The sequence below is a fragment of the Poecilia reticulata genome, linkage group LG5 (genome assembly GCF_000633615.1).
Source record: "Poecilia reticulata strain Guanapo linkage group LG5, Guppy_female_1.0+MT, whole genome shotgun sequence".
Lineage (NCBI taxonomy): Eukaryota > Metazoa > Chordata > Actinopteri > Cyprinodontiformes > Poeciliidae > Poecilia > Poecilia reticulata.
In genome coordinates, this window is record NC_024335.1 from 13,835,516 (window position 1) to 13,852,876 (window position 17,361).

The 17,361-nt window shown below is 36.9% G+C and overlaps 2 protein-coding genes and 1 long non-coding RNA gene across 4 annotated transcripts in view; 1 reads left to right on the forward strand and 2 right to left on the reverse strand.

The window, feature by feature from the left end:
- Positions 1 to 5,435, reverse strand: part of LOC103464785 (uncharacterized) — a 15,660-nt gene extending 10,225 nt beyond the window's left edge. The window contains exons 1-4 of the mRNA XM_008409138.2: positions 5,024 to 5,435; positions 1,641 to 1,864; positions 1,096 to 1,198; positions 507 to 602 (exon numbers count right to left, since the gene is read on the reverse strand). Coding sequence (XP_008407360.1) covers positions 507 to 602; positions 1,096 to 1,198; positions 1,641 to 1,864; positions 5,024 to 5,065 — 465 coding nt within the window. The 5' untranslated portion in view covers positions 5,066 to 5,435. The remainder of the gene's footprint in view (positions 1 to 506; positions 603 to 1,095; positions 1,199 to 1,640; positions 1,865 to 5,023) is intronic.
- Positions 5,436 to 8,471: 3,036 nt separating this feature from the next.
- On the reverse strand, positions 8,472 to 10,619 carry LOC103464787 (uncharacterized). Its single transcript, XR_533711.1, has 3 exons — positions 10,531 to 10,619; positions 8,784 to 8,902; positions 8,472 to 8,705 (listed from the first exon to the last, which is right to left on the reverse strand). It is a non-coding gene; the product is annotated as an uncharacterized LOC103464787 (long non-coding RNA).
- Positions 10,034 to 17,361, forward strand: part of atrip (ATR interacting protein) — a 10,349-nt gene continuing 3,021 nt past the window's right edge. Inside the window, exons 1-14 of one of the 2 annotated variants that reach the window (XM_008409140.2) lie at positions 10,034 to 10,323; positions 11,391 to 11,442; positions 11,493 to 11,505; positions 11,618 to 11,919; positions 12,259 to 12,341; positions 12,768 to 12,938; positions 13,022 to 13,113; positions 13,336 to 13,481; positions 13,590 to 13,691; positions 14,697 to 14,790; positions 15,156 to 15,320; positions 15,588 to 15,849; positions 15,943 to 15,987; positions 16,079 to 16,257. In XM_008409140.2, coding sequence (XP_008407362.1) covers positions 11,619 to 11,919; positions 12,259 to 12,341; positions 12,768 to 12,938; positions 13,022 to 13,113; positions 13,336 to 13,481; positions 13,590 to 13,691; positions 14,697 to 14,790; positions 15,156 to 15,320; positions 15,588 to 15,849; positions 15,943 to 15,987; positions 16,079 to 16,257 — 1,640 coding nt within the window. In that variant the 5' untranslated portion in view covers positions 10,034 to 10,323; positions 11,391 to 11,442; positions 11,493 to 11,505; position 11,618. The remainder of the gene's footprint in view (positions 10,324 to 11,390; positions 11,443 to 11,492; positions 11,506 to 11,617; positions 11,920 to 12,258; positions 12,342 to 12,767; positions 12,939 to 13,021; positions 13,114 to 13,335; positions 13,482 to 13,589; positions 13,692 to 14,696; positions 14,791 to 15,155; positions 15,321 to 15,587; positions 15,850 to 15,942; positions 15,988 to 16,078; positions 16,258 to 17,361) is intronic. The other variant, XM_008409139.2, reaches the window with a different exon arrangement.

Here is a 17,361-nt window from a genome sequence, read left to right on the forward strand (position 1 = left end):
AATGAACAGGGCAGTTGTTGAAGGTTTTAATTGCATCTCACACTCCAAAGCAGTGGAGTCAGTTCTCAGGGGCCATGTTTTAATTCTTCCCCTAATTCAACACACCTGAATCAAATGGTAGTTCATTAGCAGGCTTCTGGAAAACTTTATGATATGCTGAGAAGGTAGTTTGACCATTTGAACAGAAACATCTAAAACCAACAGGATACCGGACCTAGAGGACAGGGGCCAGTCACTCATGGTCTAAACAGTATTTTCCACATCCTAATTTTATATGTGAAATTGTGGAGTTGTATGTTAAGTGTAATTAGACATGCTCACAATTGTTTTGATTCTACAATTTTAGAATCAACCAATTGTGATTCTAAAATCACAATCACAATAAAAGCTTTATTGAACATCGAATGCAGAGTTTACACCTGKTGGTTGAAAAGGGATATGGGTTTTGGAATAAAATGGAGACTGTGAGTAGAAAACATCACTAAAAAAGGTAAGTTTGCAGATACCTGACTGTGGCAGGTTGTTGGTTCATCTAAGTCAGGATTGCAACATCCCATCAGGCAATTCTTCCTTTTTTGTCGACGTCTGGCGAGTTCGAGATCCTAAAGAATGTATGCAGTGAAAAATTGGAAATAATTAATGGAATAAACATAAAGACTACTTTTCTAGGCTTATTTGACTAYGTAACACTTTCATACATTATTTCTAAAAACYTCTTCAAGAAATATTTAATCAGAATTCTCTTTTACAGCCAATAGCCAATATAAAATGTAGCTGGAAGTCCAGCAAACCGTGGTGGTATATGGTATTGATTCAAATGACATGAACAAATATGCGTACCACGTTTTTTTTTCTTTTGTGAATAGCTTTTAAGACCATGTCTTTCTTCCACTCACCAGTCATGTGTTACTGACTGGTAATTGGTCTAATAAATAAAATCCCAGCTACACACAYCTTTGTGATGCTTTTGCAAGGTGCTGTAGAAGATTTCCAACATTGCTTTGATTTCTTTTTATTTTATCAAAGCTGATAAAATGCAGCATATATTCACGTCAATGTTTATTTCTTGGAGCTTTTTTTAACTGTTCACCTCACCTGATGGTTGATTTCCACAGTGTCCCGTGGGGAGCTAGACATATAGCTGTACCGTCCTCCATCACAGTGATCTTGTGGCAGAGACAGATGGCCATAATAATGTCTGAGAAAAAACAAGATGAACATTTTAGCAGCTTTAGAGGCATCAATTAATTACATGATAAATTAAAATAAACTCAATAACTTCCATTTGTATAATTTATTGTTTATCTCTTTTTTTCTCTATTTCTACCAAAAACTGGATGATAAAAGTTTTCASTTTGGTGCTTTGGTCTCAACTAACCTTTATTTTGAAGGACAATTTTGTTTACAAAGACTTCAAAATTAATTGTATTTGTTGTTTTGTTTATTTATTYTGTCTTCCAGTTCCAGTGTTAAATGTTCATTAGAATTTAAAGTTCACTGATCTTTTAGAATGTGTTCTTGCATTATTATTTTTTGCYATTACCATTATATTACTTAAAAATTGGTCTCAAAACAGCAATATTATCGTTTATCACAATAACTTCTGGAGCAATTTATCACAGGCCTATGCATGTGCATACCTGTCTGGGTAGGAGGGGCTAGATGTGTTAATTCCTGCCCCCCTCATTGGAAGAGGTAGGTTGAGGTGCTGCAGGTTGAGCGGCAGGGGTTCCCAGGATCCCCTGTCTCCCTCATTGCCCCGYCTCCTCTGGCCCTTGATCTGCAAAGTGATGGGGCGCTGACTCGCAGCAATAATCCTCAAGGCATCCCGCTGGCTTAGGTGTGCTAGACTCCGCCCACTCATCTGAGTCAAGTGAACAAACACAGATAGGATATGATGGTGGAATGTACATGGCCTTTCCTAGAGGATGATATTATCATTTGCTTCAACCAGAGACACACATGAATGAAACTCCAACTGTCACTCTTCTTTTTTATGATAAATTTACTATGAATTTATCATAAAATATAATAAATATGTATGTTGCCTTTGATAAATGCTACATATTTATCAAAGRCCTATAAATATTTCCCTGTGCCAGATAACTTTGATAATCCTAACTTAATTACAAATGGCTGGGATGGATGGATGGTGAGTTGCAAAAAACAACTCTGTCAAAAGAACGTTCAAAATTGTTGTGAGGCCAGTATTAATGTGGCAACACTGAGAATGAAGTGACTCCCCACTGATTTAGCTACACAGAAAATGTTGATGAGGTTCATAACCCTTGAGGGGTCAAATTTGATTTTGTCTATATAAACCCAGCATTTGGAAACACTTATTGCCTTAAATCGTACTCACAATTTTGGCTTAAACAAAAGACATTTCAAAAGGTTGATGCACATCCCACAGATTTAATCTCTGCAACATTTACCTTTAGCAGAGTCAGAAGTCACATCATCAAAATGATAGTCATCAGTTATTTGAATGTATGAGGTTCATTGGGTTAGGAAATGTATTCGGCATGTCGTTTTTATGCCCTCATATTATGTCACTAAATAAATMAATAACTGTTTTCTTTAAAGTTTCCACAGCAGCACTTTTTTTTCTCAGTGTCTTGAMAAACGAGCAACATTTGCTCTGCTCTGCTCTATTTCCTCTTCATATGAGTTATTTAAATTACCCATCTACCACATGTCTGCCTTTACCTTGAAGTGACTTTTCACTAACTACCCACTGAGCCTTGAGGCCAAATATAGATTTCATTTAGACATCAGTTGAAGTAAAATCTTTGCAACCCTGATTTAGATTCATATTTAGACTGAATAAAAACTGTCTGGTTTAAAAGTAAACTAAAAATTGAAAGGAAAGTTCTTGAGGATAAAACGAAATGTCCGGAAATCATGAAAAAATATTAGGAAGCATGAACTGGAACTTAAAGAATCTAATTTGATAAAATTTCAATCAGTAATCTCATCTTTTTTCATTGGCAAGCTCAAAAACTAAATTAAACTCCACATTTACAGTGTGGGGTATAATTTCATATTAGAATATGAGGATGACAAAAACAATATCGGAGAACAGTAAAAAACTGAATGTTGAAAATTAAGTGAATGGAAACCAATAAATATTTCTTCAATAAAATCAGCAGTGATTGGAATCTTCTCTTTTTGAGCTTCCAATTCAGCAAGCAGAGATTTATGTAACAAAAATAACAGATCTTCATGCCAAGATATCCTGTACAGCGTGCTAGTCTTTGTTTGAAGAAACATTTTTAAATATAATTACATAACTAGATGCTAATTTGGAGGCTCAGMCAGGAATAGTTGACAAGTACAGAAGCCAGAATGTAATGCTTTCGACTCACATTCAGGTTGATTGTTTTGAATAACAAATTAAGTAAACTTGAGAGAGTCATGACTAATCACATGAGTAAAAGTATTCAACACAAAGACAGTGCTGCAAAAAAAAATAAAATTGCCCCTATTTTGAGGGGTCAAACTCTGGAAGGTTTAGTATTAACAGTGGTCCTGAAAAAAGATGGAAAAAGAAAAAATATATAAGTGAYCTACAATACTTAGAAAATCAGTTTAGGCCAGAAAATGTACAACCAGTTGCCTCAGTAAAGGAACAACAGTAAGATCTTACCTAGTAGAATGTGCTAAAGCTATGCTACAATATCTTTGATGGCACCACCTAAGTGGGAACCAACACATCCATATATGGCCAATTAAAATTGTTGCTGCTGTATGCAACATTTGTCTACAACATTTTGAGAATGTTATAGGTCAAATACCCTGCATTTCTGCAGTCAGTTTGTTCTGGACTCAAAGATGAAGGCAGAATAAATCAGATAWCTGCACGTTGCACATCACAGTTCTGTGTGTATGTAGTCAGGATCAAGTAAAGAAAAATATGAGATGATTCTTGCAAAAAACTCTGAGAAACTGCACAGATGCTTAATCCTCCATTTATTTTCCAATTTTCTTTTACTTCTGTGTGTTGCTTTCACACAATGTAAATACAAATTTTGGCAGTTCCCATTGGAATTATGTGAACTTGGACTTCATAACATATTTATCCCAGGAACAACTGCGATGAACAGAGTGGGGAATGCAGCTTAACTAATGACCAGATGCTGCTATGTGGCATCATGGGAATCACTGAGGAATTATTCCAGTTCGGTCATGGATTGTGGGAATCCAGCATCCTACACTGTGCATTTTTTGGAAKGCAAGCTGCCATTTTGAAGGCAGCGTTCATTCCATCATCCTTTTTTACTATTATCTTAATGGTTTGAACGCAAYACATGTTGCAAACTGGCAAAATCATAAGACACAACTGGGCAGCAAGATTGTTTCTCACTGACAGATGGTTGGATTAGGGACACCTGGGCAGCCACACCGTGTTCATCAAACATGACAAATATGAGTATGTCTCTGTAGGTCTGCAGTGAGGTGTGTTACTTCTGAAAAGCGGCATAACCCCTATTCTGCTTGCTACATATCAGTGCATGCAGCTCAAAAGCCATCTAATTAGACGCATGAACAGCATTGTTAACTCCAGTGCATCAGAACCATGAGTCACCCTCCGCTACATTCAGCTACACACAGACACACACATGCGTACACGCACACACACACACACACACAAAATGCATACAGCGTGAGCAAAGGAGCACAAAATGGCACCTGTATGTAAAGACGGAGGATGGCAACAGAAGGAGTGGGATTCTCTGGAAGGTGTCAGTGACACAAATGAGACAAAATCTAACATAACTTTGTAAAGAAATGGCATGAACAACTTAACATTGTGTTTAATTGTCTCACATTCAAATGCAAAATCCTGCAGAAATCCCAATGCCTACTTTGAGTCTCGTTAAATACATATACTGACACATCCACAAGCAAAAAAACACAAGCACTAGTGACTCAATTTTATCTAATTCAAATGAGAGCTAATTAAAAATACTCAGCAGGATTTCTAGCAGTCAGGCAGTTTTTTAATGGCTTTGTATATTACCGTTTGGTCACCCATCCATGGTCCAGAGAGCCAACAGCCCATCTCCACAGCAACAGAAGGCAGCTGCYGAGGGTTTTGGTCAAATCAGCGGCTCTGCTGGTTCCCTTCAGCAGATCGCCTCTTCTGCCTCCTCCTCTTCCTCCGCCTTACAATCTCTCTCTTTCTTTCTTTTTTTTTTCTCTCTCTCTAATCACAGTGCCTTTTCCCCTGCTATTCTATCCTCAGCTTCTGTTTCCCCCACACTTTCATCCAAGCAGGGCCTCTTGTTTTCCATCTATTTCTTCAACATCTCTTGCCACATCTCCTTCAAAAACTGCTTGAAATTTCAACATTCTGCAYACAAACAGAGGCACGACATGCATGCATGGCAGCGCTGCAGTCATAAAAAAAATATGCGCAGGCTGACAGTGCGTTCAGAGATGGAGAGGGAAACACACAGCCAGGATGCTGTCTGATTGGTGTCTTTAAAGAGTCATCAGCCAATCACATGCACTGTTTTCCTTGTGGAGGTTTTCCTCTGTGTCTGAAACTCTTCAGCAAAGCTTCATGCAAGAGGCAGCCTCCACTGCAGTGATACACTCAGCGGCAGGGGAAACACGATATCAAACTATCCATCTTCTAGCTGCTCAGCTAGGATCTCCCCCTAGCAGATGCATGCTGGGAAATGGAGTGAAGGCATTGTGGCTCTTTCTTGTGTATTGGAATCAACCTGAAAGATTTTCTACTTTGACAAGTTTATTAATCTGAGTTTTGAAACAAACTTAAAAGAGAATGCTCAGTCCCWATCTCAGGCATTTTTTTCAGACTTTCKTTTGTATCAATTCTYAAGTWCAAGAGCAACAACACATTTTTCATAATGTAATAGTCACAAAGGACAGCACAAATGAAATAAAAAAAAATGAACCTATACTGGTTGTAGTAGTGTGCACACTTTTTTTTTCCTCTAGTGGCCTTTATTTGACAGGAAAGTGGGTTTTCAGAGATGTAGTTCTGCATTCTGGCTTTGTTAGTCAAAAACTTGGATTTTTCTTCTGTTGACTTAGACTGGCACTCATTATGAAGCTGAAAAAATACATTCTATCTTTATGGTCAGCATTCTGGTAGACCACTGAAGCTTTGGGGCCAAAACTGTCTGGTGTTCTGCTCATGATTAAAGAAACTCATTTAATATCTTGGGAGGAAATTTGTGGATTAACACAAATTAATAAAATATTCCATATTTTCACATCATGTCATCTGATATTCYTTCCCTACAAGGTAGAGACTGGTGTCAGCTTTTCTTGTACTATCCACAACATTCTTCCCTTTTTAACTTTCCAATTTATTCAGACTTCACTCACTTGCTCCACTTGATTTCCAAGGTATTCAACATTCAATACTGCCTGGCTACTTTCTCTCTTGTCAATGTTTGAGTAGACATGTCTAGTCAAAATCCAGGCCTAGCTACACCTAAGAGAATGCTGTAAGTGTGTGAATTGATGTTCGCAGATGCTCTCCACCYATTCTGTAGAAGCTTGAGCATCACTGCAAAATTAGCTCTCTAAATATYGGTTCATAGACAGAAAACTCTAAATGTTCTTATTTTTATTTGAAAAAAAAATTCAAACTCGGAATCATTTTCCTTTTGATCTCAAGTTATGCGTTGCTTTATGTTGGATACAGAAAATCCTATTAAAATGTGATACTTTTCTCTGCTGAAGAAAAGTGCTGCAATGTTTCATTGTAGGGATGGTGCATTTTTTGACATTTTAAGGGCACCTTTACCCACATATGCAGCAAGGATCCTCTKCAAGGATTGTGACAAACTGCAAGCACTTGTTATGTCTTTCTTTGAAAAACCAGTTACTTATTGACCATTTTAAAAATAGGGAAGATTTGGCCATTATTAAATTTTTTAATTGAATAATTAAATATTTTATTGGCACTAATTTATGGTTATGTTCTACTTTGTGTGAGCCAATGAAATAGAATCCTCATAAAATACATTACAGTTTGTGACAAAAATAATAAAAGGTAACAAAAATAGGTAGAAAAAACATTTTTAAGGCAGAATATCTGCCTAACTGCATAAATCTGAGAATAGATTTTACTCTGGTTGGTCTTCCCGATACTCCACCTCATCTTCCTCCCCTCCACTTGGTTGATTTAGGAAGCCAACACTTGATTGAACTACTGTTTAAGTGTGAGTTTGATCTGTAGCTTTCAAACAGCTGGTACGAGAACATATTTTACAAAGCATCCTTTGCTTTTTATGTTGACATGACAACAGACCACCTCCTGCCACAAAGTCATCTGTATGCCATTTGGACATAGTTTCATTTCATCTGGTTCACTCTAAATGACCCTGCTTTTTAACTGTTGTTGTTGTCATGGTAACAGGCTTGCGTGAAAAAAGAAGGGATTGTATATGTTGCTTATGAATTCACTGGAATGTCTTTTACTAGAGGAGCTCTCCTTTTTGTGCACCAATGCTGAATACGAGTGTTAGTGGTGACACCATGGACAGACAGATGGTGGCAGTGATAATGGATGCATGTCTTACTGCTGATGAACGTGATGATGATGATGATGATGATGATGATGATGAAGATGATGGGTGCATCTGGATGCCTGTAGCTGAGCTCTGCCATTTTTATACTAAAGTGCGGAGGCGGAAAGAAAGAGCGATGGAGAGTGAGCATGTGTGCTTTACCCACACACACACGCACACACACACACACACACACATACTGTAGAGCTTCAGCTGCGACACACAGACCTGTCTGTGGCTAAAAATGGAAAGCATACTTGCTGTTGCTGAGAAGCCACAAGAAGGCTCAAAATGAGACAAGTGTGCATGCAGAGATTCATATTTGCGCACATTCTGAAAGAATATCAGAGATATAAAAATTGCAATATTAAAATATGTTTTAATCACTTCATCTCATCATCAAGCAGCAACAGTTAAACATCCTAAGGCACCTAATCTTCTGTAATTATAAAGGGACTTTTAAAGAGGGGGTTCCATTRATGCCCCTTTGATTTATCAGTCTGTTCAATTGAATGTTTCATGCAACTAACTATTTAACCACATTATCAATGAATTGGAACAAAATTTATGTGTCTTATTTTCCCTAATCATGTTTATTTATGTAAAACAAGGACAGAACACAATAACGAACAAATGCATAGTATTTGTAAATACACCAGATTATAGCCCAAGTCTATTTGCTTGTCCCGTGACTGATTGKTGTTAATATACAAAATAATATCACATCCTAGAAATTCCTCTTAAAATATACACAGAATTATGTAAAACAAGGGAAAGAAAAAACTCTGTGTTGTATCAGTGCCATCTTTCAGTTGGTGTGTTTTTTATGCTGGTGAGTCCATCTTTTATATTGGTGATAAACATATTCAGGACATGATACTGACACGGTCAGGCACTGATGGATGCAGGGACTGAACAGTGAATACAAAAACTGGTGTTTATTAGGAAATAAACATATTCTTAGTCAGACAGRCCAGAACYAGGGAATCCAAATCGGGGTCAGGCGGTTCCTGATCTCAGGGTCAGACAGACAGGGGGTCAGAGCCAGCRGGTCCAAATCCAGGTCAAAATAGGATCCAGATCTCAGGGTCAGACASACAGGGGGTCAAAGCCAGGAGGCCCAAATCCAGTGGAGAGGGTCAGGAGAGGCAACTAGGCAGAAGGAAGAGACAGACAGGTTAGTTACCGGGCAGTTAGCTCAAGTTTCTATAACAAGCCTGAAGGTGTTACCGCTGAGGGTTTCACAACAATTTGACGCTGTGCAGGGGGGGAAGCTCCGTCCTTATATGGCAGCAGCTGGGGATCAGGGTGATGATGATCAGGTGTGAGTGGTCACAGCTCAGCAGCAGCTGTGACAGATACAGACTGTGAACTTCAGTATTTATAACTGTATATGACTCTCAGATTATCCAGGATTAAGTTTATCTGTGTAGGAGTGTTTTGGTGGCTCCAAACAACAGATATCTTTGATTTTTGATATTGAAGTAAGGAAATATTATTATTGATAGGGAAAACTTAAGATAAAGATTTTCTGACAGTTTCTTTTTTTTCAAATTAGTTTCTTGCTTATCATGTGTAACTGGATATAATGTCCAAGTTTCAGGTTCCAAAGTGTTAAATTGGTTTAGCTACAACTGAAAAACCAAGCATATGTAAAAAATACATCTTATATATCTTATGTGTCTGTCTTAAATGTTTTTGAATTGCATAAATAATACACATTTTTAAAGTTACTGAGCTTTAGAGGTATCATAATAAAAACAAATGTGTCTTAGTAACTAGACAAGACCCCAGGTGTTTCTTTTAACAAAAAAGTCTTTGAGTAACCCCTTGTGAATTATTTTTTCACTTACTGCTTGCCAGATTTTCAGAAGAGTAGCGAAAATATGTACTTAACTAGAAATGTAACATATATAAATTGTTACAAATTTTTCATAAGTAAAACTAAAAAATAGTAATTGAAGAAATTACTCAAGCAATGTCTCATTTTACTCAAGTAAGTGTAAAAGGTATGATGCAGTAAAATGACTCAAGATTTCTTACATTTCCCCTTCAGCCTGAATTCATTATTTAGTCATGGTATTTTTTTACTCTGSTCTTCATTAAAAAGAAATAAGTAATTTTTCTCAAATTAAATCAGATGTTTTGATCAGTTAATCAAAACTTGAGTAGCCATTTTATCAAGTGCATATTTTACTCGAGTTATCTTTGGGTTGACTGCTTTTTACTTCTACTTAAGTAAAAATAGAGTGTAGTAGTGTTACTCCAATTGCAGTAAACTTTTTGGCGACGATACCCACCTCTATTCTATTCTATTCTATTCTATTCTATTCTATTCTATTCTATTCTATTCTGTTCTGTTCTATTCTATTCTATTCTATTCCTCTTTTCGCGTTTAGTACTTTTTGTTACTTTTTGTCTTCAATCGGGTCTTGTGGGACCAACGTAAGCGAATGAATGTCAATGATTGGTCAGGTTGTCCAAACTGTCTTGTGATTGGTTAGATTTGTGGAAGTATAGCAGCGGGTAGTACAATAACGTGACTTCATATTGTTTGTTTTAAGTTTTACTGTTTTAATAACTTATTTTAATATAGCTGTCTTCGGGAACAGTTGTAAAATCTGTGTCTGTATCTTTTTGTGAATAAGGTGTTTCAAGATAGCTGCATATTATTGTGACAGAGTTAGCTTAGCGGGCTAGAACCACGATAGTTAGCATTAGCTTCCAAGGAGCCACAACAACAACAGTAGTAGCCTCATCGAGAGACGAGGTAACAACTCATACAACTTCTCACGATTTGTTAATTTWGCATTTCTTTGACTTTTTAAATCTTAAAGCAAATGTAATTAAATCGCACAATAGAGTGCTGCTTCATTCTGATGTCACCCCATTTTTAGCTTAATGACATCTCAAGATTTTTCTCTAGCTGACTGACAACCAATGTTAAGCAGCCAACAATAAGATACTAAATGTTTACCTTCAAGTTGAGCTGAGGCGCTTTAAATATGTTTGTAGAATAAATTTAATGTGTCAAATTTGACCTTGCCAGTTTATAGCTGGGGAYWTYCCMCAWMMTTGATTATTACTTTTTCTAAGTGAAGTGATATGCTTTTCAGTAACTATGATGGGAAAATTTCAAACGATATTCATATCAAAACAAACATTTTTATCTATTAGAGCAATAAARCAGTGTTTAAATAATAACATGATGGTATCCTTTATGTCGTTTCAATTTTCATTGAAACATGTTTCCATAAMGCAAGTTACAGAAACTGCTCAATTTCCMAAAAARAAATCAGATATTACCATCTAATGTTGAACAAGGGAATTTGTTTTGTTGATATTGATTTTTAATGGTTAGACTAAATGTCAGAAATGTGACCTGTCATTGTAGTATTTGTCCTGCCAAAAGTTATTAATCCAGAATATTATATTTTTGCCATTAAGAAAACCACATGATAAATGATACTTAGAAACCATAATACACTAACCTTGCATTCTTTTTCAAATTAAATGTTGTGGTTGTATATTTTATTGATGGGAATTCTTAAACTGTTAATTCTGTCAGAAAAAGTATGAAGTTCATTGCATGCTAAAATGATGAAAATGACATGAGACTGTGCAGAGATGGTGTGTTTCCAAAAGAAAAATGTTTAGAGAGACAGAGCAACATAAAAGTTTCACATATGCTCTCTGACAGAATTGGATGTATGCTGTAATTTATTTATTTCGAACATGATAGTAGTATAAAATGCACAAGAACAATGACAGTAAAGCCCAGAAGAGTTTTCCTTTTTGCCTTCTATGACAAATTTCTGAATGTGTTTTTCTTTTTAGGGTTCAGTTGAATGTTACATTTACTTTGAAATGGTGCTTTAAACACTTTTACGTTTTACTTATACGCTTTACTTATACGTATGTGTGTTACTTTTACTTATACGCTAACGGATAAGTAAGTATAAGGTTGATACTACAGTAGCAGCAAAGCMGACTAACAGATGCTGAAAATTTGGAGTCTCTAAAAATCCAGTTGGTCAACCCATCCGCTCCTTTGCCCTTCACAGCATGAATTGCCCSCCCACAAAACGCCTCAGAGGCCTTAACCAGGATGTTGTGACAGCAGTTGCATCTGATGACCCTTTTGGAGATGATGAGGAATTCACCCAGGATGACTTGGATGAAATAGACATCATCGCCTCACAGGCCTTYACTTCGGCAGTAGCAGCATCCAAACCCAACGAGCCATCGTCTGGGTCCACTTGGACATCCTCTGCAGGCCAAAACAAATCTGCAAAAGACCACAGCAAAGAGAACAAGTCTGGGATCTACCAAATAAATGCTGGGAAACACAGCAGGGAAGATCTTGGTGAGTTGAAGGAAGAAATCATTTGTATACTTAAATTAATATCACATGACTCAACCTGATAATTCAAATATGTAATTTCACCTTCCTTTTTAGCAGCTTTATTTCCTCTGATTTGACTTTATTCGTGAAAATACATAAAAGATCTAATGGTAAGGTTTATGGAGGAYAAATAAACCGTTTGATTTTGTTATTATTGTAAATATCATAGTTTAAATTATATTAGGGGATGCTAAGACCTCTGTGCTGAGAAGTGCCCAAGTCAATGAAGTTTAATCTGTATAGTTTCTGTGTTGCAGCAGTGCATAAAACAGTGTTTTGTGCGTGCGTGTGTGTGTTCAGGTAACATGCAGCAGCAGCTTGGGTCAAACAGGGGAGACTCCTACAGACTCCTGGAGGCCCAGCATGCAGAGCTGAAGAGGAAGGTGAGATGTAGTGATTTTACAAAGTATCTCAATTCACAGGCATCTATGTCACTGTGCTACATTATTGAAACCCAAGCTATGTTTGTCCCATCTTCAGCAGCTTTCCTTTYTGGTTTCCCATTGTGTTGCTGTGATATCTATGAAAATATTTTCCTATTTGTTTAATATGTGACAATATAGTCTTAAAATTATAACAAACCTGAGTAAATATTTAATTTACATAGAGTAACAAAACTGTGTAACCTAGTAACATTAATTTGGATCAAATCTGCAAAATGATTGACAAAGAATCATTTCAGCTTTCTGAATTACAAGGTAGTTATTCTTCACTGCCTTTTTAAAAGAGGATAAACACTGGAGCAGTTTAAGAATGTTTTGCATTTTACACTCCATATTTTTAAATGTGAGTTGGGTGCGTGTTGTTAGTTAAACGAGGTGGAAGAGCAGATTCTGTTGAAGAGCGGCGAGATCCGTGTCCTGAGAGACTCTCTGAAAGCAGCTCAGCAAGAAAAGGAAACCCAGAGACAGAACCAGGTTCTCCTGGAGACTCAGAGACAGCGAGAGCAGAGCGACAGGGAGAAGGAGCTCAACAAGAAGGTGAGGATGTAGCGGACATGGACACACACATGTACAGAGTTGGTAATCCTTTAAAGCAACTCTGACATGTTTTTTATGCACAGGTTCTGTCTCTGCAGTCTGAGCTGCAGTTTAAAGAAGCAGAAATCAATGAGATGAAGACCAAACTTCTCAGTTCAGACAAAAACAAGACTAGGTAGGCACCTCCTATTTTATCACCATATTTTATAATGAAATGCTTCATGTTCTGTAGCTGCATATAGTTATTTTTTTCTGGTTAATTTTTTCTCATCAACCATGTAATGGAAGCTTTTTTATTTTTGAAGCTCCAGCTCCAAAGTAACAAGCAGTTCTTATTGACTATCATGACATATTAACAAATGAGTTTTCTGCTCACCCATAAATTTTGTTTTTTTAGTCCTAAAGTGCTCAGCACGCTCACCCAGATGCATCAGATGAGTGGCAGCTCCTCCTCCTCTCCAATGGGAAACGGTTTCATCACCAAGGAGACATTTGGAGCGCAGATTTCATCACGAGTGACGCCGGTGAAAACTCTGAGAGATGGTGAGTCACAAGATCTGTTGTCATGAAATCCTGAAATAGCCAAACTTTTGTGTTATCCGTACTTACAGTTAAGCTGTGTGTGTGTGTATGTGTGTATTTGTAATGCAGCAGCAGACAGAGGAGTATCTAAGAGCAGAACTGGTGATGGACAGGATATTTCTCATCCAGACCCGTTCCTGTCTGCCAGACGTGCAAAGATGCAGCACAAAGGTTTGTTACCTTGACCAGCTCCTTCTAAAGGACTCCTGGCAGATTTATAATTTGTTGATATTTCATCACACACAGCTGTGCTACTTGTTAAGTAAGTGATGAGAAATTATGAGCTTGTTTCTCCTATGGGGATTATTGTAAATATATTTTAGTTCTGAAAATATGCCAAGATAATTTGTTGTGCTTGATTAAACTAATAATTTGGGATGTCCTCATCTGTTTTTCTGTCCCTGATACTGATCMGAGTCAGGTAACAATAGGCATAAATACTCTACATATCATCAGTATTACTATTGTGCCTCACTTTAGTTCTCCATCAGTGTCTTTTAGGACACCGCAATCTTAACTATCCATGTTTTTTAATGGGGACAGATGTGATTGTGTCAGAGGTTCTCAGATGAAAATATAATATGCTGCTCCAACTCAAGGACAACTATGTTATGTTATGTTATGTTATGTTATGTTATGTTATGTTATGTTATGTTATGTTATGTTATGTTATGTTATGTTATGTTATGTTATGTTAGGTTAGGTTAGGTTAACTATAATATTCTAAAATTTAAACTAAAGCAGGGAGATCTGTATATAAAAAAACACTCTGCTACTTAATGAAGCAGAACAAACAGTGACTGTGTTACATTTACGGRTGCATCTTAAAAAACTGAAATACCCTTAACAATTTAAGTGATTCAGTTCAAAAACACATGTTSCCTATACATAAAAAATACAATTACACACAGAGTGATTTATACTGCAATCAGATGTTTCTGCAYGATGATCTACTGTAATATCCATATTTTCTGAAAAAAATGAAATTTGGATTTTCATTAGCTGTAAGCCAATACCATCAAAATGTTTGAAATATATCACTGTGTGTAATGAATCTTTACATTTTAAGTTGAGTAGCTGAAACAAATAAACTTTTTGATCATTTTCAAATGAAGTGAGATCTACCTGTATCATGAGTTCTTTTCATCCTGTTTGTGGCTCTGTTTTGTCCACTAGGAGGCGTCCTGCTTGGGCTGCTACTRCAGCAGCCATTGGTTCCTAGCAGCCTCGGTCTCTCCCACCTGCTGTCGATGAGTGTGGCTGAATATAGGTAAACACCTTGACCAAGAACAAAGACTATAACTTCCACAATCCATTTTTGCAGAAGSCCCAGATAGCAGGAGTTTCAGAAGGAAAACAGCAGGGTTTGATGTTTCAGAATATATCAGAMATAGGAATAGATGTTTACATTATCCCAGAAATGATAATAGAAACTCAAGTTAAAGACTAATTCTATGAAAAAGCATCCTAGACTCTTCTCTGAAATGTATGTTTTTTTTTAATAAATAAAGATTTGAAGGAATTTTKCATGTGGCTTTATTTTTAGGCCACTGTGTCGTAAGCAGAACCTGTTATAGCTTCTGAACATGTAATCTTCACTGATGATTTTTTGCTTTTATTTCGTTGTGGGATCAGTCAGCTGTCCATCAGCCCTCAGCTCCACTCTGATCCCCTAGAGGCCGCCGGCACCGTTGGAGCCAATAGAGCTCCTCTGAGTTTGGTCCAAAGCCTGGCTGCAACTGGACTCAACCTGCTGAGTCAGAGTCAAACGACCATTGCCGTCAGCAACAGAGACAACAGGTAGTAAGACAGACTGAGGCTTTTCTAAAAGCTTTACTAAACTGTCCACATAGTGAAGCGTCCAGAACCATAAATAATAACATGCCTAAAGTATTTTCTGGACAACAGAGTCCTCTTGTGGTCAAATGTTGTAACAGCAACATTGAGATCACAACTAATGCAAACTCAACTTTCTATGTAGTTATTCCTTTTAGYACCAGGCTTTATCTATAGTTATARTTTGATATTGAGAATAAAATAAAATTTAAAAAAGTCTGTTTTGTGTAGGTCATGTCCTGGAGCGGTCTTCCTGCTTCCTCTGTTAGATCTTCATCTTTCTCAGCTCTCTTGCACTTTGGAGTCTCTTGGCTCCTCTTCCACTGGGATTTATGGGTCAGACTCCACCAGTAYCAGCTCAATCCCAGCAGGCCAAACAGAGTGTCCTGTACTGGGGAGACTGGATGAGGCTGCCATCACAGGTTTCAGAGTGGAGGACACTGGCTTGACAGCACTCAAGCTTCTTTACCTACTTTTGGCCCAAAGTGATGAGGTGAGGAGATTCATGTATTTCAAGGAAGATTTGAGTTATTTATACTTCAAGACTTTTTGAATTTTTTATGTTAATATTAATGTTCCACTTCAGGTAGTGGAAGCGGTGTTGTTGAGGAAGAACCAGACTACAGGCAAGGTACAGGAAAATCTAAATTATGCTAAATTTTAACATATTTATACATCAGCTTCTTTTTTTTGATATAGACTTGTTTCTCATCTGTTTGTAGACTGATCGCTCTGATGCAAACATGGGCCTTTGCTCCCAGAATGCCTTGCTGCAGTCATTGCTCCGCTTGTGTGACACGCGTCTCAGTGGTAACAGCGCTCAGAAAGAGAAGCTCTTCCTTAACGCTTTGAAGACCCTGTGTATCCTCATGAAACGGACACCTCCCACGCACTCTGACAGGTACATTTACATCAGCTTTTTTAATAAATATTTAGCCACAGAGCAGAGATTTAACGATAAGTACTAAACATTAGTCATAGTAAGATCTATCACTTTACCTCATTGGAGATGACAACAGTATAGATTAGAAACAAGTGAAGTGTGACTGATTGGTTATTTTTTCTATGTGACTGCAGGATACAGTTGAAATTGGTTGTCTGACATTAAATCAGATTAGACCTTGTATTCTTCATGGAAGTACCAGAATAATATAAAAACAAGTATAAAATAAACTGACCTTTAATCATAAAATTTAGAACTGCAAAAACTGTTTGCTTGGCTTTTTCTGATTACTTGAAAGTCCCTAATGGTTTCCCTTTAACTGGTTGAGTCGATGTAAATAATGATGAAACATAAAAAGTAGCTAAAGAGGAAACTACTGGCGTTTACAAAATTCCTACACTGTCCGGAAAGTTTGAGGAAAGAAAGTAGAGTATCCAATTTCTTTTGTATCTTTGTGTTAAAAAGTTGTATCGTGTTCACTGATTGGAATAAGAACAGATTTTTTCTTTTAGTTTTTGACTGACTGACCATTTAGAACAGATCAGGCTGAAAATCATCTGATTCTGACCACCARCTGATTTTTCATTGCATCATCTCAAACTACACAATGTTCATTGCAAATATATTCAGAGGTGTGATCATTTATTAATTTAATAGATTTTTTTGTTTACATACTAGACATCAGCTAATGTCACTCACTTTCAACTTAAGTAGAAGTAAGTATCCTCMGGTCTAATTCCTTTTCTGGTTTGGAAGAATAGTTGCAAAGGTAGTTTTTCTGGATTCCAAGTTCTAATCCCAGTTCTGGGTTGCTAAATAAGTGTAAGTAAGTATCCTCTGGACTTCTGGGTTGCTAGGTAAGTATAAGTATTCTCTGGACTTTTTAAGTATGYGCTAAATTTGTAAAAGTATTGAGTACTCCACAGTTTCTAAATAATAATAAAAAATAAATGTTCCTGTTCTGGATTCTAAGTTCGTTCTAATTCCTTTTCTGAGTTGCAATAATAGGAGTCTGTGCATCAAGTGGGTACTCTACAGTTTCTAAAATATAAGCTAAAAAGA